At 50.7% G+C, this 23972-nt stretch overlaps 1 protein-coding gene and 1 long non-coding RNA gene across 5 annotated transcripts in view; one reads left to right on the top strand and one right to left on the bottom strand.

The window, feature by feature from the left end:
* Positions 1 to 23544, top strand: part of MIDEAS (mitotic deacetylase associated SANT domain protein) — a 72978-nt gene extending 49434 nt beyond the window's left edge. For 3 of the 4 annotated variants that reach the window (XM_070377552.1, XM_070377553.1, XM_070377551.1), the window contains 12 exons: positions 1869 to 3554; positions 4743 to 5039; positions 9583 to 9928; positions 11884 to 11950; positions 12417 to 12559; positions 12655 to 12758; positions 13196 to 13271; positions 13947 to 14035; positions 16303 to 16452; positions 17660 to 17872; positions 19383 to 19579; positions 20100 to 23544. In XM_070377552.1, coding sequence (XP_070233653.1) covers positions 2109 to 3554; positions 4743 to 5039; positions 9583 to 9928; positions 11884 to 11950; positions 12417 to 12559; positions 12655 to 12758; positions 13196 to 13271; positions 13947 to 14035; positions 16303 to 16452; positions 17660 to 17872; positions 19383 to 19579; positions 20100 to 20277 — 3306 coding nt within the window. In that variant the 5' untranslated portion in view covers positions 1869 to 2108 and the 3' untranslated portion in view covers positions 20278 to 23544. The remainder of the gene's footprint in view (positions 1 to 1868; positions 3555 to 4742; positions 5040 to 9582; positions 9929 to 11883; positions 11951 to 12416; positions 12560 to 12654; positions 12759 to 13195; positions 13272 to 13946; positions 14036 to 16302; positions 16453 to 17659; positions 17873 to 19382; positions 19580 to 20099) is intronic. The other variant, XM_070377554.1, reaches the window with a different exon arrangement.
* On the bottom strand, positions 3758 to 5266 carry LOC138989383 (uncharacterized). The gene is made up of 3 exons (XR_011465599.1): positions 5074 to 5266; positions 4697 to 4755; positions 3758 to 3893 (listed from the first exon to the last, which is right to left on the bottom strand). It is a non-coding gene; the product is annotated as an uncharacterized lncRNA (long non-coding RNA).
* Positions 23545 to 23972: the final 428 nt, after the last annotated feature.

Below are 23972 nucleotides of genomic sequence, written 5' to 3' on the forward strand. Positions count from 1 at the left end.
AGGAAGTTCCTCCCCTTCTGGGTGCTGGGTGAAAGTGAAAGGCAGCAGGGGGGCTGGAGTGAGTCACAGCCGCTCTGGGAGGGGAAGGGAGCTGCGGAAGCCTGCAGAGGAGCGATAGCACTGCCGCCTCCCCGCGGCCCGGGCCATCGCTGGGTGTAGCCAGGGCTTCACACCGGAGCCTGCCCCTACCCCAGCCAGCCCGCCTCTGCGCCCCTCGGCTGGTTTCCTGAGAACTCCCCAGGCTGCTCACGGTGACCTGGGGCGTCTAGGTTCTGATGCCGAGGTCAGCCAGGACCTGCAGATGTATCATGGCGGGGGCGGGGCTGGGGGGGGGCGGTGCTTCCCGAGCTCCCTCCCCTTCCGATTCTTCTAGACTTGGGTGACTCTGGATCTAAATCTTAGCGTGGGCAAGAGGTGGGCCATGTAGCTCTCACCCTCACCAACTTCCCAGAGAGGCAAACAAAACAAAACAAAAAAGAAACCAACCCTCTCCGAAGAAAGAAAAAGCCTTCAAAAATACATGCACAGTCTAGGTGTAAGTTATAACTTGCATGCAAGTAATAAAAACATACCTAAATTATGAAATACTGGTCTGGATGCCTTCTCTTCAGTAGCAGGATAAAAAGAATGACCTGGGTTGTTTGTTGTTGCTTTTATTTTTTTACTTTACAATATTGTATTGGTTTTGCCATACATCAACATGAGTCTGCCACGGGTGTACATGTGTTCCCCATCCTGAATCCCCCTCTCACCTCCCGCCCCATACCATCCCTCTAGGTCATCCCAGTGCACCAGCCCCAAGCATCCTGTATCATGCATCGAACCTGGGCTGGCGATTCATTTCATATAGGATATTATACATGTTTCGATGCTATTGTTGATTTTAAATCAAGTTACAAAGCAAACATAGGAACACTGTGAGCACGTTGGTCATGCCTTGTCAGGGAGAAGCCTTCAGGACTTGTGTTCTAGAAATCCGCCTCCCCTCAGTATCACAGCTATGCTGTTCTTTGCTCAAGATGCCAGGAGCTCTTTGGCGGTGGAAGAGGGTGGGCGGGGACTGACCAGCTACTGGGCTGCATCCTGTCTCCTGCCAGCCCAGGTTGCAAAACAGGTTCCGTGCTCCTTTGGGGAAGACTGTGGCTGCCACAGTCCCACCCAGCAGCTCCTCCCAGGGGTGGGGTTAGGACTGCACACACACCCTTCTGGGGCCTCACCTATATGCAGAGGACGGCAGCCTACCCTTTGGGCCTCAACTCTGCAAGGGCCTGATGGGGCTCCCGACCCTGTAGCTGCACAGTTGGGAGCGGCTGCTGTTTTCTCCATTTCCTGTCTGAGATGTGCATGGAGTGTCAGAGGAGGCAATGGCTGAAAAAAACTCCCGCTGGCTCTGTTGGGGAGGCCACTGCCTGGACCGAGATGTGAGAGGACCTGCTTGGCTGCCCAGTGGGTTGAGGCCTGGCTTCAGAGGAGAAGGGAACCCCATATGGCCTTTGTCACCCCTGATCCCAACTTGACTGCAGGGGCTCGGGCTGGATCTCAGCCCCAGCTTGCCCCCTTGGCAGGTGCCTTTGTGCCAAGTTTGGAAGTTACACAACCAAATGAGCCGTCTTGAACGCTAACCAGTAGGGCGAGGTGGTGGGACTAGGCGAGAGTCCCAGAGCACCCTGGGAGATGTTGCTGCCTCCTGGTAGCTCCCCCAAGGCCCTAGCTGCTGCCTCACCATGGTCAGTCTGTGGCCTTGAGCTTGTCCCCAGGAGGCAGTGGAACTGCAGGACCCTCAAGGCCCTCCCCTCACACGCGTACAGACCTCTGGGGGCATCCTTGGGAGGCTGCAGCTGACATTGTTGCTGTTCTTCTGTCTGCAGGCTCCAGGGCCCTGCGGAGCATCATGACCCAGGACGAGTAGAGGAGCCCGAGAGCCTCTCCGCAGAAAGGAAGGAAGAGCCCGCTGTTCTTTCTCCCTGTGCCTGACTGCATCATCCAGCATTTCCGCTGGTCCCCGCTCTGGCTGCTGGATTAGGGCCGGGCTTCCAGCAGGACCATCCCCCAGGGGATGGGCGACTGGTGAAGTAGGTCTCACTGCCGGGGCCCCTGTTGGCCACACCATGAACCTCCAGGCCCAGCCCAAGGCTCAGAACAAGCGGAAGCGTTGCCTCTTTGGGGACCAAGAACCAGCTCCCAAGGAGCAGCCTCAGCCCCTGCAAGCCCCCCAGCAGCCCCCGGCCCCTCCACAGTCCAGAGTGAAAGAGGAGCCTTACTTTGCCCACGAGGGTTCAGCAGGGGCTGCTCCCCACTCCCAGCCGGTGGAACTGCCCCCTTCCAACAGCCTGGCCCTACTCAACTCTGTGGTGTACGGGTCTGAGCGGACCATGCTGTCCCAGCAGGTGGGCTCGGTCAAGTGGCCCAACTCTGTGATGGCTCCAGGGCGGGGCCCGGAGCGGGGAGGGGGCGGGGGTGTCAGCGACAGCGGCTGGCAGCAGCAGCCAGGCCAGCCTCCACCCAACTCGACGTGGAACCGCCACAGCCTGCCCCTCTACAGCGGACCCAAGGGGAGCTCTCATCCTGGCATGGGGGTCGCTACCTACTACAACCACCCGGAGCCTCTGAAGCTAGAGAAGGTGGGGGGGCCGCAACTGGACCGCTACGGAAACGCTGTGCGGCCCATGGTGCCGCCCAAGGTGCAGCTGGAGGTGGGGCGGTCCCAGGCGCCCCTTAACTCTTTCCACATGGCCAAGAAGCCCCCAAACCAGACGCTGCCTCTGGAGTCCTTCCGGCAGGCGTTCGGCCACCAGGTGAACCGGCAGGTCTTCCGGCAGGGCCCGCCGCCCCCTAACCCCGTCACGGCCTTCCCGCCCCAGAAGCAGCAGCAGCAGCAGCAGCAGCAGGCGGCCCTGCCCCAGATACAGCTCTTGGAGAACTTTTACTCCATGCAGCAGCCACCACCCTCTCAGCAGCCCCAGGACTTTGGCCTGCAGCCGGCCGGGCCACTGGGGCAGTCCCACCTGGCCCACCACAGCATGGCACCCTACCATTTCCCCCCCAACCCTGACATGAACCCGGAACTGCGCAAGGCCCTCCTGCAGGAGTCAGCCCCGCAGCCTGTGCTACCTCAGGCCCAGATCGCCTTCCCCCGCCGTTCCCGCCGCCTCTCTAAGGAGGGCGTCTTGCCTTCCACCGCCCTGGATGGGGCCGGCACCCAGCCCGGGCAGGAGCCCGCCAGCAACCTGTTCCTACATCACTGGGTCCCGCAGCAGCCGCCACCCGGCCCGCTGGGGCAGCCCCATCCTGAAGCTCTGGGGTTCCCGCTGGAGCTGAGGGAGTCGCAGTTCCTGTCTGACGGGGAGAGACTGGCACCCAATGGTCGGGAGCGGGAGACTCCCGCCATGGGTGGTGAGGAGGGCATGCGGGCGGTGGGCACAGGGGACTGTGGGCAGGTGCTACGGGGTGGGGTGATCCAGAGCACCCGACGGCGGCGCCGGGCATCCCAGGAGGCCAATTTGCTGACCCTGGCCCAGAAGGCAGTGGAGCTGGCCTCGCTGCAGAACACAAAGGTGAGTCGCAGGGGCTGCGGGCAGACCCAGCAGAGGGCAGGGTGAGCCGTGTCTAGGGCCAGGGGAGAGCAAGGGACTCCAGGTCCACAAGGTCAGTGTTCTTCCTTCATTGAAGGAGATGAAAGAACCCATCTATTTCGGAGAGTTTTGAACTTCCCGCATGCAAAGAGTCTCTATGGATATGTAGGTGTATCCATACTTGACGGGAAGACGGGTTTTATTCACATGCAGGCTTGCAGGCAGGGCAATGCAGTGCCCCTTGCGGTTGGTTGCCTTCTTCATTTGGGTCTTGCATTGTTGGGAGTAGGGGGAGGTGAAACCATTTCCAGATCCAGTATGCTAAAAGACAAGAATGTGGGCATGGTTACACAGGGGGTTATACTTATCAAACTGCATCAAACTATAATTAAAAACAGGTGCAATTTGTTGCACGTTAATTATCTTGCAAGAAGGTTGATTTGAAAGAAAAGACAGTCTAAACAGGGAAGAAGAATGAATAGAATTTGAGCACCTGTGTTGTACTCGGAGTTTCTTATCCCTGATCACAGTAGTTTCTCATCAAACCTTATGGGAGGGATGCTGGGATGCTGGCATTTACCCCATTTTATTGCTAAAGAACCTAAAGCCCAGCTGGGATTTCCCAGGGTCATAAAGGTACGATAGAAGCTAGTATCTGACTCCAAAGCCACTGTTTGCCCCTTCCTTCACAAGAGGTCTCAATCCCCAAAATATGTATAGCCCGACTTTTGTATAGGAGGCTGTAGCATTGACTTCAGCCAGCTGCCAGTGGGGAAATAGATAATGAAAACCACCCGTACTTTGCCAGAGGTTCCTTGCTTATTTTCTTTTCAGAGATATGTTTTAAGTATGCAGATGCTATTTCACATGCCACTCACTGTCTAGGCCAAACAAAACATGTCTGTGAGCCATTTGTGGCCTGAGATGGCCATCTGGGGACTCCTGCTTCAGGCCAAAATGGGAGAACTTGGCAAAAGGGAGGTTATGGAGAATATTTGGGAATATGATGGGGGAAAGGTGGTCAGGGAAAGGCCACGTTGCCATGGACCATTGAGAACCATCCTAGGTGTTTGAGCCTGAGTCCAATGGGACTAGGGGTCCCAGACCAGCAGATCAGGACTTACCTTCTAACCATCTGCGTTTTCATTTCCTCTCGCTCCCCTTCTCCAGGATGCCAGTGGCTCTGAGGAGAAGAGAAAAAGTGTGTTGGCTTCAACTACCAAGTGTGGGGTGGAGTTTTCTGAGCCTGCCTCAGCCAAGCGAGCACGAGAGGACAGCGGGATGGTACCCCTCATCATCCCAGTGTCTGTGCCTGTGCGGGCAGTGGACCCAACTGAGGCAGCTCAAGCTGGAGGTGTTGATGAGGATGGAAAGGGTCCCGAGCAGCACCCTGCTGAACACAAGCCGTCAGTCATTGTCACCCGCCGGCGGTCCACCCGTATCCCTGGGACTGATGCCCCAGCTCAGGTATGAGAGGTGCCCCGTGCAAACAGCTCCGTACCTGAGTGCTCCTGATGCCTTAATAGTGACATTATATGGGAAAAAGCAGACCATGGCAGTATAGGAGGGATTCAAGCCCCCGTGGAGATATTATTTATATTTTCCAAACGGAACCTTTGGACAAATGGCACTTAGAGAGGACAAAGAAACAGTTTTATACTTGAAATGTGGACTGTTTAGGAAAATCCAGGGTGTGTGAGTCTTTTATTTCAGATCAACAAATTTTGATTGGGCCTCTTATATGGGTCAGGCCCTGTGCTGAGCGCTGGGACCTAGAAATGTTTACTTGTTCTGTCAGTGCAAATATGTGTGTTGCAACCTCCCCCGAAGATTGAGGTTTTGTCTGTTTCTTAGTTTTGTCAGTACTTGCTTTATACATTTTGATGCAGTGTTTGTTGCATGCTCATTTAGAACTGGCATAGAAACTACCATGAAATGTTTTATCTTTAGTAGTTTTTTTGCCTTTTGAAGTTCGCTGTGTCAGGTACTTCACTTTCTTTTGGTTAATGTGGGTGGGAGAATGGGATCTGTACTTTTTCTTTTTACTGTTGGCCTTTCCATATCATTCTATTTAAGGTGTATCTTTCAAGTGGCATGCAATTAAGATTTGTTATTATCTGTTCTGACAATCTTGCCTTTTTGTTAGAGCATTGATATGGTTTACATTTAATGTAACTACTGATAAACTTCAGTTTAAATCTGCTAGGTACATTTTCTTTCTCCAGCCACACCCCACCCCCTCTGTGCGACCTCATAGACGGCAGCCCACCAGGCTCCCCTGTCCCTGGGATTCTCCAGGCAAGAACACTGGAGTGGGTTGCCATTTCCTTCTCCAAGACATGAAAGTGAAAAGTGAAAGTGAAGTCGCTCAGTCATGTCAGACCCCTAGTGATCCCATGGACTGCAGCCCACCAGGCCCCTCCATCCGTGGGATTTTCCAGGCAAGAGTACTAGAGTGGGTTGCCATTGCCTTCTCCGATGTTTATTTTAGATTTCTTCATATATGTAGATTGTTTTGTTGTTTTTTATTTTTTGTATCTCCAAGTTTCCATCTCAAATCATTTATATGCTGTTTGAAGAACATCCCTTAGTATTTCCTTTAGTGTGAGTCTGTTAGTAATAAATCTTACTAGTCTTTGATTTTCTGAAAATGTTTTTATTTCATGTTCATTTTTGAAAAGTAACTTTGCTGGGTAGAGAAGTCTGTGTTGGTGGGTTTTTGGTGGGTTTTTTGGCATTTTAGAGATGTCATTCCGTTGTTTTCAGGCTTCTATTGTAGTCACAGTGTTGAGAAGTCACTCTAACCCCTATTGTTGCTCCTTTGGATGTAAAGTATCTTTTTATCCCTGTTGCTTTAAGATTTTTTTTTTTTGGTCATTGGTTTTCAGCAGTTTTGCTGTAATACCTAAATATTATTCTCTTTGTATTTATCCTGTTTAGAGTGCTTCTTGAATGTTTCTTCTGCTCCATTTTCTCTCTCCTCTCCTATGGGACTTCAGTTACACATTTTGTTAGAATTTTTCACTGTATCCCATATTTTGTCTATCATTCAGTGTCCAAGTTTTCTGTTATTTTTTTTGCTTAGTCTGACCTATGTTTCAGTCCACCCATTCTCTCTTTAGATATGTATATGTTGTTAAGCCCATTCATTGCACTCTTGTTTTTAGTTTTCAGTTATTGAATTTTCATTTGGTTCATTTTTAGAGTTTCTAGTTCTTTGATGAGACTCTCAACCATGCCTTTTAGTCTATTGCATAACTTAAGCATGTGTTTCTTTTCTCCTCTCTTTTTTTTTTGGGGGGGGGGTGCAGTGCACTGCGTGGCTTATGGGATCTTAGTTCCTTGACCAGAGATTGACCTGGGCCCCAGCAGTGAAAGTGCTGAGTCCTAGCCACTGAACCACTAGGGAATTCCCAAGCATAGTTTTCTTAAAGTTTATATCTGATAGCTCCATTAATGAGATCCCTGTGGATCTATGTCTATTATCTGCTATTTCTTGTTTTTAAACCCCTTCTTGCTCTCTTGTATATATGGTTATTTTTAATTGAATGTAAGACATTATATATAAAAAGCTGTTGAGATAAATAAAGACTCTGGATGATGTTCTCCTCTCCTGGAGAGGATCTGTCTTTGCATCTGACAGGTAGCAAAGAGCACAAGCAATCGTGGATTGCTTTAACGTAATCAGATAATTTGAAGCTAGGCATTATTCCATTTGAGAACTAGTCTATTTCTGATTCACTTTTATTCCAAGGATGTTGCCCTTTGGAGTCCCAAGCTGAAAGCCTACAGGTTTACCAGGTCCTCCTTCTTTGGCAAGCTCTAAACTCCAGTTTTTATTCTGATGGATCCTTGAATTTATTAAAAGCTCTGCTCAGTTTTTCAGCCTCTCAGTTGTCTCTTCCATAACAGCATCTATCTCAGGAAAACACAATTCCAAATGCTGGACTTACCTTTTTGGCTTTCCTCTTTCCCCTGGACCTTGACACTTTAATTCTTTGCCAACTCCTTCGCTCTCTTGATACCCACAGAAATGTGGCTTTGTATTGAATCTGGATTTTTTAGTCATTCTCAGCTGGAGAGTTGGCCTGCATGCCTAGTGTCTGTAACACAAAAGACAGCTCCAAGATTTTCATCAGCAGCATAGTCTCTGCTCTTTGGAATCTTGTTCTCTGGTTAGGGGAAAGCTTGTGGTGGAGGCTGGAGGCCTGGGCAGCTTGTCCTGAGGATGGCAGGACAGAGCCTAAGCAACTACACTGTTCAACATGCCCATTTCGTAGATGAGGAAATAGGTCCCCAAAAGGCCGGGAGCTTACCTAAGATCATATAGCCAAGTAGTGGCAGAGTTAGCCCTGGAATTTGGATCTCTTATATCCTGCCTGAGGACTCTGTCTATACCAAGCTCTTGGGGAGGTCTGTCTGTCTCTCTTTATGGACCTTTTGGATCATGTGCAAAAATTAGAGTGGTATAATGAATCCTAATATCTACCCATCACCCTCTTTTACATTTTTCAAGATGCAACCAATCTTCTTTCATTTGTACTTCCACTTCTTCCTGCCACTGGATTTTTTTTTTTTTGAAGCAAATCCCAAACATCACATTATTCTAACCATAAATACTTTGTTTTTGTATCTGAAGTACATCATATTATACATAAGAATTCTTTTGTTTTGTTTCTTTCCTTCCTTCCATAACATCATTATCACACTGAAAAAATCAATATGAAAAATGCAGTCAGATAATTTATTAATAGAATAGTTTAAATCCATTTTCCTTATAAAATCACAAAACATTAGTGCTAACTGAGTTTATGTTGGATTTCTTGTCTAGCAAGTTTGGGGGCTTTGGGCTCTACTGCATTTTTTTTTTCTTTCTGTGTACTCAATATTGTATCCCTAAGTAGGGGGGAAATGAACAGTGTCATTTCTTCCTAGTCTGTGGAACAGCAGAGAGGGTGCAAATGGCTAAAAGACAAGGCCAAGACCTCATGGGGACTCAGGGCCCTCTGCTGGAAGGGGCAGAAAGCCTGTGGTTCCTGGGCCCACTCAGTCGGTGTGGCCAGTCTCACCTGTGCACCCAGGGAAGTGATCAAGGTCGCTTGCTCACTCCTGTCGGACTTCATTCTCTCTTGAGAGGGTAGGGATGCAGGGAAGAGAGGCCTGTATTCCTGTACAGCCCTGCCCTCTATTCTGTGTGGAGGCCCATGAGGGGTACCAAACAGGCAGAAGTGTCAGCCAAGAGGGCTAACTTTTGACAGCACAGGTAGGCTAGCCTGTGATCGTAGGACTAAGACTATGAAAGTCAAAGTTCTTCAAGGACATGGCTGTCCTGTTCACTATGTGGGCACATGCCCAGCTTGGGTCTTGGCACATGATACGGGCCTCCATCTAATGTAGAGCTTGGGGTTTAAGTAGTGATAGCAGCCAGTACTGATTAGCTACTATGTACCAGGTGCTGTTCTCAATGATCCCATGTATTGATTCATTTAGTCCTCTTAGCTACCCCATTGGGTAGGTATTTGTTATCCCCATGTTAAAAACGAGAATGCACAGAGTTAAGTAATTTTAAGTGGTAAGGAAAGGAAGTAGCTCCCAGTTCAAGTGATCCAGTCTCAGTGCCTGGGCCCTAAACCACAGTAGCTCCCTGCCCTGTAGCATACTTCACAACAGGTGTTGGCAACTGTGGCCTGTGTGCTAAATCCAGCCCTAAGACTGGTTTTTACACTTTTCAAAGGATTATTTAAAAAGAGCGGGGGTAGGGGTGGGGTCAGGAGAAGACTGAAGACTGTGCATCGACGAATGTGTGTATGTGGCCCACAAAGCCTAAAATATTTACTATTTAGCCCTTGACAATGTGCTGACCCCTGCACCCTGTCTCAGGCTTGCCTTGGCCACAAAGGTGTGGTAGGCAGACTGAGTTCCGGAGGTGAGACTGGCAAGCAGTGGTCAAGACGTCAGTGTTCCCAGGATGCGGGGCGCTGAGCCATCTTGGTTCTGTTTCCTTCTCCAGCCTGAGGACATGAACGTTAAGTTGGAGGGGGAGCCTTCAGTGCGGAAACCAAAGCAGCGGCCGAGACCTGAGCCCCTGATCATCCCCACTAAGGCGGGCACTTTCATCGCCCCTCCCGTCTACTCCAACATCACCCCCTACCAGAGCCACCTGCGCTCCCCTGTCCGCCTCGCCGACCACCCGTCCGAGCGGAGCTTTGAGCTGCCCCCCTACACACCACCCCCCATCCTCAGCCCCGTGCGGGAAGGCTCCGGACTCTATTTCAATGCCATCATGTCGACCAGCAGCATCCCAGCCCCTCCTCCCATCACGCCAAAGAGTGCCCATCGCACCCTGCTCCGGTCTAGTGAGTGATACCCCGCCAACCCCACCCCTGGCAGCCGTCGGGGGAAGGCAGCGTGGAGGGGAGGAGGGCGGTGGACAGGGAAGACTTGGGCTTAGGGCTGCTGGGGACTGAGCCGGAATGCTGTGGGGAAAGGGGCTCTGCTGTCTGTCTGCTGAGAGAGAGAAGGAGGTTGTCCTGGTACAAGTACACGTAGGGGTAGGCTTAAACCCCAATTCCACCATATACTGTTACATCCCCTGTGGAAGGCATTTGAACTCCATGGGTCTCAGTTTCTTCTGTATTTAAGTGAGGACGTTTGTAGTATTTGGTTAATGATGAAATGCCAATATGTATTCAGCTATTTTTAGAATCACAAACAGCAGTTTCCTATGGTTTAGCCTGATAGCTTGCCTCAGAGGGTTGTGGTGAGGTTCAGATGCATTAAGACACGTAAAGCACTTCACATCGTCTCTGATGTGTCACATTCGTTCTTAATATTATGTGGCAGATTCTGTCTCCCGGGTCTCTTCAACAGTCATTTTGGCCCAGAGCAGACATTTTGGCTGGCCTAGGTGGTGAATAGCTAAAAAAATGTTGTCCACTCCACAACATTTCCCCTGGAAAAAGGGGATAATCCTATCAGGGTGATAGAGAGGATTAAGAAAAAGTAAACCTATCCAGAGATAGGACAGGGGTGAGTCACTGCATTAACCTCTGACCCTGACCTCATCATGACATGGCTCTCTAGTGCCCCCTGGTGTCTGGGTGAGAAATGACTCACCCCTGAGCTGATGCGCCTTTGGCTCTTCCACTTTTAACTGGAAGCTTGGAAGCTTCTCTCCCTGCCTCGGTGGTGCAAGGAGAAAGTCACTGTAGAGACCAGCTTGGCGACAGAGAAGAGGTCCTGTCCATCCATGAGTATTTTTCTTGCACTTAAATGTAAAGCCTGAAGCGGATCCTGTGAGGGCACCAAGTAACATGGAGGACGCTGTGGTGTGTTCAGAGAGAGTGCTGGGTCACTGGGGAGTTGACATGGAGGCCTGGGAGACAGGGAAGCAAGCGTCCAGGCAGGGTGGGAATCAGTGGTCAGTGAGTGAAGCGGACCTTAAGCTTGGGAGCCTGCAGAGGCTGCTAGCCCTGGTGGTGAGGAAAGCATTTACTGAAGAGAGGGTGGGGCTAGAGCTGAACTTGAACTAGGAAGCGGGTGGGGAGGGCGCACTGGGCTGACGAAAGGAGAGGTGCAAAGGCTGGGAGGTGGAACGTGCAGGGAGCGTGAGGGGCCACGAGGGATGGACGGTCCAGGCAAGGCTGTGGTGGGAGGCAGAGTTGGCAGGGGAACTGCCTTAGACGCTTGAGCTGAGGAGTTGAGATTTCCTCTCAGGTTGCAGAGAGGAGTCAGCAGATTTTGTTTGTGAAGGCAAGGGGGAGTGTCTTGATCGCATAGGGCAATAAGATTAGCTCGGAGAAACTGAGGCAGAGAACCTGGCCAGGAAGTGAAGCGATAATTACGAAACAGCGGTCTCCTTCACCAACTCGCTCCTGTAGCGGAAGTGTCTGCCTCTTGTACTAGAGCAACCGTAGTTGTACGTTGGACTTGATGCTGTCGTGTGGGAGCTCCCGGGGCAGCTCTAGTAGTGTGACTGGTAGTAGTAGTAATAACAGTAGCTAGTATTGATTGAGGCCTGGGCTTTGTGCATGATTTCATTGAACCCTGACATCATCTTAGGGAGATAGGTAGTAATAGCCCCTTGTAGCAGGTGTGAACAGGGAGGGACCCACGTATTTGGTAAAAGTCACAGCTAGTTGTCACAGTTGCAGTCTGCAGAGCCAGGACTCAGGGTGCCTGATTGCCCAGCGTGAACCTCTGAGTCACCGCTGTGGCTCCTGTGCATATAGAGCAGCCACCCCAGATTGGGGAGGGTGGCCGTGTTCTAGGGAGGAGGGTGCTGTCTCCTAACCTACCTTTTGTCCCATAGATAGCGCCGAAGTCACCCCGCCTGTGCTCTCTGTGATGGGGGAGGCCACCCCAGTGAGCATCGAGCCGTAAGTGCAGCCCAGCCTCTGGCCCAGGGGGTGAGGGTGGCCAGCTGGGGCCCAGTGCACGCAGGCAGGCCCGCAAGGAAGAGGAGGGTTCTGTGTGCTGAGGGTCTTCACTGACCGCCCCCTCCCACCCCAGCTTCCGTGTGGAAGTCACAGGGAAGGCAAAGGGACCAGCCCAGTTTGAATTTGCCTCCGAAGAAAATCAGAAAGGCCGTCCAAGCAGCTCTTTCCTTGGCTGTAAACCTGGAGCTTCTCCTCTTTGCAACTTCTGGGCCTTGCCTTTCTGGCAGCACCAGGTGCTGCTTGCTAGGCTGTCCTCACAGAAGCTGGATTCTCTCATACCCAGCTGAAGCCTTGCCGTGCTCAGCCACTCCCCACCCCCGACCCCTTCGCCATTCCCCAGGGAGAAAGTCGGGTTCCCCATCCCCACACAGTGAGACCTCACTCCCTGTCCTTTCTACCCCTGCAGACGGATCAATGTGGGCTCCCGGTTCCAAGCGGAAATCCCCTCGATGAGGGACCGTGCCCTGGCTGCTGCAGACCCCCACAAGGCTGACTTGGTGTGGCAGCCATGGGAGGTCCTGGAGAGCAGCCGGGAGAAGCAGAGGCAAGGTGAGCAGGCACGATTGGGCCATGGGTGGGGTAGGCCCCAATCCCATCCGGCTCTGCTCAGCTCTATAAGTGCTTTTCTCTCCTCCCTCCCCCAGTGGAAGACCTGCTGACAGCTGCCTGCTCCAGCATTTTCCCTGGAGCCGGCACCAACCAGGAGCTGGCCCTGCACTGTCTGCACGAGTCCAGGGGAGACATCCTGGTGAGACCCTGCTCCCGGTGGAGGAGGGCCCCTTGGGGAGGCTGGCAGGGAGCCGTGTCTCTGGTCCAGGAGCCAGGCCTGTCAGCGAGCTGATTGGAGGCAGGCGGGAGGGTCTGACCAAGGTGGGGATGGTAGGGGGTCGGCCCAAGGGAGCCCTGGTTCTGGACTCGAGACTTCCCTGTGCAGGGTCCGCTCCAGTCTCTGGGTAGTGGGTCCCCCACCCCTCAGACAGGGCTGTCCACTGAGGACCTTCTCCATCTGTGACTGCCTCCCTTGGGGACCAGGTGTTCTTTCTTGAGACACCCCGAGTGGCCCAACCCCAGTGACCTTGCCCTCCTGCCAGACCTCTTGCCCCTTCGCAGTTAAGAGTTAAGTAATCACCCTACTCACACTGAGAACCTGTCAGGGCCCTGACCTTTTCCTCACTTCCCTTTCAGGAAACGCTGAATAAGCTGCTACTGAAGAAGCCCCTGCGGCCCCATAACCACCCGCTGGCAACTTATCACTACACAGGTGGGTTGGTGGGGTGGGCCGGGGGCCTCCAGGGGTCTCCAGCATCAGTGGGGCTCAGTGCTGAGTCACAACCCAGGGTGGAGCCGGGGTGGAGAGGTGGGGGGGCAGATAAGCCAAGATCCAGTGTGAGGGAACCCCAGAGCCGGAGTGGCTCTCAAGGGACTTCTGTGCCCTGCAGGGGAAGGGAGAAGGGCTCGAGCATGTGGGAGCCCATTTGGGCAAAAAAGCCCAGGAGGTGTGGGTATCAGGAGCAGGAGCCCGGGGACTGCCATGTCTTATACTGGGCACTGTGCTTTTAGAAGGACATTAACCAAGTGGCATAACCAATAGTAGCCACTGGTATCAAGCCCTGTCTGCTAGTGCATCCCATTTATGCCAGGCAGAGCACCTAGAAGCTTCTGCATGCATGGTTTTACTCAGTCTGCACCACAGACTGGCTGTTAGGTGATTTCTATTATTAGATCCCATTTCACACTTTCACAAGTGTGGAGAGTGAGGCTCAGAGGCTAAGCAGCATGGCTAGTAAGTGGCAAAAGCAGGACAGGCAGCCAGCTCTGAGTGCCTGCAGAGACGGTGGGTGGACGACCTCACGCTTTCCAGCTGCTCAGAACAGCCCCCCGCAGTGCTCCCAGGCCTATCCCGCCCTCCTACCGCGGCTCCCTCCTTGCCCTGCAGGCTCCGACCAGTGGAAGATGGCTGAGAGGAAGCTATTCAACAAGGGCATTGCCATCTACAAGAAGGACTTCTTTCTGGTGCAGAAACTGGTGAGCTGGGGCTCTGTTTCAGGGGCAAGAGAAGGGCAGGAGCCCCCTGCAGGATTTGGGGGCTCCCTCTGCTAAAGAATCTGCCTGCAGTGCAGGAGGCCAGGGTTCGATCCCTGGGTGGGAAGATCCCCTGGAGAAGGAAATGGCAACCCACTCCAGTATTCTTGCCTGGAGAATCCCCATGGACAGAGGAGCTTGGCAGGCTACAGTCCATGGGGTCACAGAGTCGGACACGATTTAGTGACTAAACCACCACCACCATCTGTTGGGGGAGGAGCAGCCTGCAATTACTTCCCAAGCCCTCTTAAAAAAGTTAGGTCAATGCCACTTAATAGCTTCAGAGACATTTTTCTAAACAAAACAAGAAGGGATATGATCAGGCCTTTTTCCCCCCTTGGTTCTAAGCCCCTTCCCTCATCTTAGGGTAGTGTAGCCACACCCTGAAGTCTCACTCCAGAGTGGCCTGAGTGGGCACCAGACCCAGTAGCACTGAACTTAAAATAGTGACTTGCCTAAGGGGAAAGAGGAAGAAGAGGAGGGTTGCAGGCGGAGGAGAGCCATCCCGAGGCGCTGGAGTACTTCAAAGGCCGCAGTTAGTATGTGGGAGGAGAGGTCACCCTGAGAGCAGGGGCACCAGAGCTACAAGTGACTGGGGGGCCTCTGCCCACTTCCTGTCAGGCTGGGGCGGCCTGGGGCTTCTTTCCAGGAACTCAGCTGACGGAGTAGAGGAGACCCAGGCCTAATTTTCCTAGATTTCTCTTGTCCTCCCGGCCCTGTGTTCTTGGTGAGAGTGTTCTGCTAATCAGAGGACTTGCGCCTTCCCACCAGCTCTATGTCACAAAGCCTGAGACAGCTGAGGGAAGACAGCTTCCCAGAGTATGCTCTTCCTCCTGGGATTGTAGGTTGTGCCAGGGACGCCCTGGGGCCTGGACCAAGTGCTGACGAGTTCTCCTCCAAGGGCCCTGTTGTGAGGACAGTCATTTGCTGGGCTCCCTGCCTGGGCAGTATTGCTGGGAAGTGCATGCCTGGGAAAACTGGCTGAGGCGCTCCTAATGCCTTAATGAACAGAACAGATCATTATGCAGGCAAACAGATGATCAGAGGGAAGTGGTAGTAAAAGTGTAAACAGGATCTAATTAATGAATCTGTGACTTGCCTATTCCTGGGAGATGAGTCATGCCTTTTCCCTGCTTATGCACAGAGGGCCCTCACTGACCCCTTGGGCTCTGTGGGTAGAACCCCCCAGTTCCCAGTGCAGCCCAGAAACCGGCTGAGCTGTCTGAAAGCCTGGGGAGAAAGGGTAGACTCAGAGAAAACACTCTGCTCTGGGCAGCGGGGGTGAGGGAAGTAGTCCAGAAACCAAACCCAGTGGCCGAAGGGATTTGTGAAATGGGAGGGCTAGGGTTGCAGAGCTTGGGAGGATCATTTGGTCTCACCCCACTCACTACCTGCCAAGAGACTTGCCTCAGGCCACATAGCCATTCAGTGGCAGAGTTAGAACAAGACTTAACCTCCTGCTTCCTCTGCAGGTTTTCCAGGGCTTTCATGTCAGTCTCCCGAGTTCCTCCCGAGTTCCTCTCCGACATCAGGGAGTTTGACGGTTCTGTTCTCACTGCTCCTTGAAGAAGAATGAAACCCTAAGCCTGGATTAATGTAGAGAGGCCGTGTTACTGGGCCTAGCCTGGCTTTGAATGTGAATGGTGCCCAGACTTTTTCCCCTTTAACTTTACATTTTGAAAAATCTCAAGCTTACAGAAAAATGCAAAGAACAGTATGATGACCAGCCATATATGTCAGATTTACCAGTTGTTAACATTCGCCACACTCGCTCTCTGTGTCCATAGATAAACTCACATACACATGTGTTCTCTGTTTTAACTGATCATTAAAAGTTACAGCATGACATTTGACCTAAATATTTCTGAAACGTATTCTCCTGCAAAACCAAAGTACCATTATCACACCCAAGAAATTTAAACTGACCTAATACTACTCTCTAATACGTCATCCATATTCAAATCTCCCCAGTGGCTCCATGTTGTCCTTTTTTAGCTTTATGTGAAAAAAAATGGTAAAGTGTTGGTTAATTGACTTGGTCAGTGGTTTGTGCGCAGCAGACATTGGAGACATGCTCGTATTTCCTGGGTTTACTGGATTTAGTGTTCACTAAAGTTAAGGGGGGCCATGCAGGAATGAGAAAGGCTGCAGTGCCACCGGGCAGGTGAGCTGAGCCAGGAACTCTGACCTCAGTTTTGGCTTCAAACCAGATCCAGACCAAGACCGTGGCCCAGTGCGTGGAGTTCTACTACACCTACAAGAAGCAGGTGAAGATCGGCCGCAATGGGACGCTAACCTTTGGGGATGTGGATACGAGTGATGAAAAGTCGGCCCAGGAAGAGGTTGAAGTGGATATTAAGGTGACTCCCTTCCCAGCTTCAGCTGCTTAGGCTGAGCTGGGAGCCTGAGCCCAAGCTCTCCAGGACTCCCTGGAGTGGGGAGAGAGAGGAAGGCAGTGCCCCTGACAGCCCAGGGAGTTGATGTCCTAGGCACTGGCCCTGGACCTTTGGGTTGCCCTTTCTACCTGCCAGTGTCGTTGTAATGATACACTGTGTTGATGCAGAACATTGGGGATATTTCCCACTGTTCATACCAGCATCAGTTTCTTGTCCTCTCTTAGCAGACCTCTGACACCGTTCCCTCAACTTTAATCATTCTTGTGTCACTTGTATGAATTCTGCTCTATCTGCATCCTACCACATGTCACCATTAATACTTTTGTCATGTCCACACACCATTTGTGCTAGTACTTATTTTTCTTTAAATCAACTCTAAAGGGAAGCTTTATATCACAACCATAAATAGAAAACCAGTGCTCTTTGTCACAGAAGGTACTGGTAAAAATATTTATATATATGAAAACCAAACAATGTTATGAAATTCTAGCCAGGTATTACCATCTGCCAAACCTCTGAGATGAGGCCTAACCTCTCCTTGTTAAGTCTAAAGAAGTATAAAAGACACATTAACGCCAATTTGAGGCTTTGTCCTTGACATAATCAGGGTTGAAAGAGAACTGAAAAGAGAATGTTATTCAATTCTGTAAAAAGAGAATGTTATTTAATCCTGTGTCCATGCATCCACCTAATATCATCTTGGGGTCATAAGTCCACACGTAGTGACATGCTGCTTTAAGACAGGGAGTGATTTAGTTCCCATTTTTGCAGATGGGAAGAGGGTAGAGAGACAGAAAACATTACAAAGATAGTTTAGAATGGAGCTCAAAGTGGCACCTGGCCCCACCAGGCCACCCTACCCCAAGAATCCCTCTTGGATATACCCAAGAAGACAGGTGGCCTGTGGGGTGGGACGGGCAGGTTCCCTCCATGCCCCAGCCCCACCTCAAGTGCTTGGTCTCATTCTGAGGGCTCCCAGGCCCTCAAGCCTCTCCTCTTACAGGCAGACTAGCTGTGGAAGGGTGTAAGGTCATAGCACAGGAGGCTGTGCTGGGCCAAGCAATGCAGGCAGGATTAGCCGGGGCTTGTGAGCCCCTCGCTGGATCAGACTTAGTGTATATGACTGTGTGACCGCACTGTGGGCTCACTCCCCTGTTCTCGTCCCCCATAGACTTCCCAGAAGTTCCCAAGGGTGCCTCCTCCCAGAAGAGAGTCCCCAAATGAAGAGAGGCTAGAGCCCAAGAAGGAAGAAAAAGAGACCAGAAAGGAGGGGGAGGAGGAGATGCCAGAGACCCAGGACAAGGGGGAGCAGGAAGAGGGGCGAGAGCGAAGCCGGCGGGCAGCGGCTGTCAAAGCCACACAGACACTACAGGCCAATGAGTCGGTAAGTGTGGCCTTCCCTGGGGGAGTCCAGGACCAAGGAGGATGGCTGGAGCTGGGCCTGGGGGTGTGGGAGGGAGGGCAGAACAGGAACATGACGATGATTGTCATCATCGTGGCAAGAAGTGCACTAAATATTTTACGCTGTTAACTCATTTAATCCTCATAAACCCAGGTAGTAGGTACTGTCATCATTCCCATTTTACAGATGAGATTGAGGCCCAAGATAAGATAGCTAGTAGGCAGCCTGACTCCAGAATCTGCTACTAATTTTACACTATCCTGCTTCTATATCTGAGACACAGAGGAAAGAGACTTTGTGAAAATCCAGAAGGTGTGTGGGAGGGTTGGGAAACACTCCTGACTTATAGTTCAAACAGGGCTCCCCCTAAGAGAGCTGCGTCCTTGACAAAAGTGTCTGAAATGGAGCTGAGACAACGGGAATAACAATAATGGTGCCTCATTCATGTCTGCAAAGTGCTTTCCTGTTCATCATCTCATTCATTCCTCATAATAACCCCATACAGTGTTGACGCCCACCTTGCAGATGGAGGAAACTGGGTTCAGAGATGCTAAATGACTTTAGTACAGTGTTTTGTCCACAACATCACAGACTCAGAAGCAAGACACACTGGCCAGAGCTGTTCCTGGCCCCACAAAAGACAGGGAGAGGGCCCCACAAGAGACAGACCCCTGGGAAGGCTTTGCTGGCAAACTAGTATGAGAGTCTTTGTTAGTTTAACTTGTATACTTACACACTTGCAGGAAACCCCACTCCCAAACTGTAGACACAGTGGTTTGCTCCCTTCTGAGCCTTGGTAGCACTCCTCTAAGAGCTGTTCTTTATATACACACTCCACTGAGTTCTGCTGAACTTTTATGAATGCTTTTCTATGGGGTTTGATCCAGTGCATGCACGTGTGACTTCTAATGGCCATCTGGGTCTCTCATATCCCAAGGTCCATGGTTCGCATACCCTGAGCAGCACCTCTAGGTCTACACCAGGTGTCCTGTGCTCTGTGTTACCTGCTTGGCATTTCCCATGGTGGCCCCTATTGTCATGAGCTAGCTGCCTGTGTGTCTGTCCCTTCAGACTGAGTTCTCTGGTGGCAGGGCCTTCTGTCCCCTCTATACCCTCTGAGTGACCTGACATGTTACATAGATTTGAAGATCATTTATGGAATAATGTCACAGACGAAATACTGAAAACGTGAAGCCATGTCATTAATTAAGCAAGACCCCTGTCAGATGCATCAGGAAGTCCTATCTTATAGAGCTAGGGCTGTCCCACCAAACTACTGTACCAGCAATTTGTAAAAACGGAGCTGGTCAAAGATGTATTGGGCTTCCAAAAAGACACTGAGTGCCTTGTCATTGGAAAGATTCAAGAGCATGCTAGGGGGCCATTGTGCAGGAGTGCGTGATCTTTACAAGCCTGCTGTTTGCTGATGTTCCAGAATTTGGGATTCTCATTTCCCTAAATCTCTCACCTCTCCTCTTTTGACTCTCTCCAGGCCAATGACATCCTCATCCTCCGAAGCCACGAGTCCAACGCCCCTGGATCTGCGGGTGGCCAGGCCTCAGAGAAGCCAAGGGAGGGGCCAGGAAAGTCACGAAGGGCACTACCTTTTTCAGAGAAGAAGAAAAAAACAGAGACTTTTAATAAGACCCAGAATCAGGAGAACACTTTCCCTTGTAAAAAATGCGGCAGGTAAGACGGCAGGCCCAGTCTCCACCGGAACCTGGCGGGTTGGCTGAGGTTGGAGGAGGGGCGGGCGGCCATTCCTACGGAGAAGTAGGAGGAGTCACAGCTTGCGCCTCGTCTCCTGATTGGCTCAGGGGGTTTCCAGGGCAGTGACGTCGCTAGGCAGCTTTTAGAAGAGGAATGATGTCACTGAATCGGTAGCCTTTGTTGGAGGGTGGGGCTAGGCCACGTGGCTCCTGGCAAGCCAGAAGGGCCAGGGAGCCCCTACTGCAGACACACACACACACACACACACACACACACACACACACACACACACACACACACACACACACACACACACACACACACACACGTGCAAGTGCTCACACACACACACTCAGACACGTGCAAGTGCTCACACAGACACACACACACAGACACACACACACACACACACACTCAAACAGACACGTGCAAGTGCTCTAGCCCGATGGTCTCAGTGGGGGAGACAGACCTGACTGGAGCCCCTCCTGTTCGGCTACAGGGTGTTTTTCAAGGTGAAGAGTCGCAGCGCCCACATGAAGAGCCACGCGGAGCAGGAGAAGAAGGCAGCTGCCCTGAGGCAGAAGGAGAAAGAGGCCGCGGCCGCTGCAGCCACTGCGGCCGCCTCCCCGCACCAGCCGGCCCTGCGGGAGGAGAGCGGTGCGGGCGAGAGAGGCTGAGGCCTGGAGCTCCGGAGCCTGCGGAGGGAGAGATCGCGCGGACTTGTCTCTGCAAAACGAATACAATTCAATAAACGGCCCTTTTTATTTATAAAGGTCCCAGGAGCAGTGTAAAGGGCTGTAGGATCCAGTTCTCTTGCATTTGGTCTGTCGGAAGTTTTCCTCCCCGCTTTCCAGAAACTAGGAAAGTCCCTGCTCGCCCGGGCTACCCCTGGGGAGGGGCCCCAGCGCCACAATCTCAGCACGCAGCCGCTTCCGTCTTTGTTCCCCCTGCTCCCCTCGGTCACCATGGAGAGCAAAGCACAAGTGCGCCCCCTTGGCAGCATTCACCTCCCCCCAGGGGACCTGCGCAGGCCTGCCCGAAGTCCCAGAAAGGGATTCCCTGGGAAGGAGTGTGGTGGCTATCTCCGAGAGGGAGCTCAGCCTGGCTGCTCCGGTAACTGTGTCCTTATAGAGGCCACCTCCTCCCCAGGAGGGAGGCTGCCAGAACGGGGAGGGTGGCAGGGAGAGAGACCAGGACAGGTACCCATTCCTGGTCAGCCTGCCGGGGCGGGAAGGTTTTCTCGGATGTTCGGGAAAGGAGCCAGTGCTCCTTGCATGCTCTCAGCCTGCTGAAGGGAAGGGACTGTGCACAATTTGCAGAGTTGCTCCAGGGCTAGGCCTGAGGGAGCTTCTGACAGGCCTTGGCTTTTCTGGTTTCCCACCATTTTGCCAAATACCTTTAGGCCCTGGAGGCTGCTAAGGGAGCTTAGCCTAAGCCCAGCCTGCTCCTCCTTGGTGCAAGTTCCCTGCTTGCCTTTGTTCTGCCCTCGGCAGCTGCCACCTTAACCCCACCGTACCTGGTCTAGCTGATATCCACAGCTCAGCCCTCAGTTGTGCATGCTGGAGATTTCTGGATCCTTCCCTGGGAGGGGGAGGCCTCCTAGCCAGATTGGACAGGAGCCTTCATTCCTTGACTTGTGTCATTTGGGAGCTATTTATTTATTCTTAATATTTAATTTTTAACATCCTCTCAGGGACCAGGGGCTTCCTTCTTTCCAGAGGCCCAAGTGCATTTATCCCAAAACAAGGCACCTTCTTGGCACCCCCTCCCCCAACCTCGTATTTCCAAGACCCTTAAAGTCCCTTGCCCCGTTGCTCTGGAAGTTTTGCCAACAGGAACGATAGTAGCACTGAAAGCAGGTGGAAGGTGTCACCAAACCACAGGCTAGCAGGGTGAAGGGAAATCAAATGCAGTTCTTATTGCTACCTCTTCTCCCTGCTGAACATTCAAGTTGCCTGAGGGGATTGGCTGGAAGCCAGAATTCTGGTTTTGTTTCTGGCTTGAATAAGCCATATTTGGCATGGAGTCACTGAAGTGAAAGGGCTAGAAGATTCAGGAGGCCCCTTCACTTGCCAGCCCCATAGGAGGGCTGAATTATTTCTCTGATCTTTCTATTCAACTTTAGTTGTGTAAAAAGAAGTTCCAAGTGAATGCAAGTATATAACAGGTCTACATGTTAGGAAGGAGCCAAAAAGTATTCATTCTGCTATTCTTCTGAGATAGCCTAAAGGCATCATATTGGTAGCTGGGAGTGGGGAGTTTTGTTCTAAACTATGCACTATCAGGTTTTTTTTTTTTTTTTTTTTTGCATTCATTTCTGTATTAATATGGTTATACAGGAGCCCAGCTCTGGGAGTGACAAAATTCTCCTCCTTCCTCAACTCCTGATGACAAACTAGACCTCTAACTTCCCAGTGAGTTTCTTCCATAGGTTTCTACATGCTCAATAGCCCAAGATTGCAAAAATCTCCTATACCCTCCCAAAACAGGAAGGTAGCAAATTTAGGCTCTTTTCTAAATCACGTGTAATATGAGTGCCTTCGCAGCTTTGCCCCAAAGTGCTACTTACATTTCCCGAGGTTTTTTTCTATTTAAACTGCATTTAGTTTCAGGCCACTTTTTGGACATGTGGTAACAGAAACCCTCCTTTGTCTAGAGTGATTTTCCTCTTCTAAGCTCACAGAGACAAGAGCAGGTGAATATAGATGGAGAAAATCAAGATGGTACCTCTCCGTATTAACCCCACCCAACATCGAATTTTAAATTAGGTTTATGTTTCAGAATGAATTTATATCTAGAATGCAGTGTAAAAGGTGAAATGTTTAGCGAACAGATGAAGTTGTGGCACGTGACCTGCCATAAAGTAGGTGCAGCCACAGAAGCTGGCATAGGTGTATCCTTTATGGTGCTTTCTCCCTATGAAAATGTTCGGCTTGTATTTTTTTTCTTCTACTCAAAACTCTTTGCTTTAAGAAGTTAAACAATAAACACCTTCAGCTTTATAAGGTTCTCCCCACACCATCTCACATATCCATCTCTCAGCCTCCACCTACACTCAGCTAAGGGCATGAAACTAACCTAGTGCCTGTGTTCTAGACCATCTCTGAGGTCTCTTACCCACCCACGGAGACAGTGCTTCAGCACTGTCCTCCATGCCTTCAGCCGCCCCCCTCACAGCTAAGGTACACACCCATCCTTTCTGCTGCCCACTTCCACCCTGGCACAGAGGTCGTGTGCTGCTTATGTCTAAAGGGATCCCATATATTTAACTGCCTCAGTGACCTAACCTCTTCTCACATGCCAGATGTTAAGATGAAGGAGGAATACAACGCATATTCAAGCCTCAGCTATTTAAATGTTTTTATTGAGGCTCACTTTTCTTGGATGGTATTTATTACCATACTGGCAAACCTAACTTCTTAGGTTTACAGGAAGTATGCATATTTTTATAAAACAATTGTATGTCCTCCCCATATTTTTGCTGTGTTAATATTTGCCTCTAACAATTTGCAGCTGTTTAACCTTTTCCTCATTTGTCTCTCAGTCGAAGGCCTTGGAGGGGACAGAGCACAGGAACAGCCTTGACAGTCTGTAATTATTGTACAAATATTTTAATAGCATATAAATAAGTATATTCCTTTTATTTTGAAAAAAAAAAATCAGACACTGCCTTCTGTGTGTTTGCTGCCTGTGGCACCCTTTTTTAAAAAGACTGTTACATATTAAAATAGTGTACATATATATAAATATTACCTCTTTTGCTGTACAGTTGTGATAGACCAGACTGAAGATTTTATTTTTTGTGTGCTTTTTATAAAAAAAAAAAATTAACACACTAAAGAAAATCTTGCTGATGTGATTGTAATGTACCTATGTAACTTATTTACTTTTGAATGTTCTTCTGTATCTTTAAACCTTTTATTAAATAAGGTTTTAAAAATTCATAGTTGAATGCTGTGTCCTTTAGGGGAGATTTTCAACCATCTGGGATTGACGTAAATCGGCCTTGGTTTGCTTGCAAGGGATTACGTGAAATTTTTGAACCATGAGCATTCTGTTTTATCAGTCCATTGTCAATGATGCCAGGACAGGGGAAATAACACACTAGCGTTTGCTTGGCTACAAAGGTTACTTAATAGATCTAGATCTTACAAAATTTTAGAAGAAAAAGGCTCAACTCAGTGTCTGACAGGAAAACACTGCACACTTCCAGCGTTTTAGTCTTATTGGGATGAAGTTCGCGGAGGGTGCACAGTGCGATCGATTGGCTGGTACCGCATCTGTTTTTGAACAGAAAACTCCGGGAGTTGGGAGTGGACAAGGAGACCTGGCGTGCTGCAGTCCATGGGGTCGCAAAGAGTCGGAAATGACT

Source organism: Bos mutus, chromosome 10, assembly GCF_027580195.1.
Source record: "Bos mutus isolate GX-2022 chromosome 10, NWIPB_WYAK_1.1, whole genome shotgun sequence".
NCBI lineage: Eukaryota > Metazoa > Chordata > Mammalia > Artiodactyla > Bovidae > Bos > Bos mutus.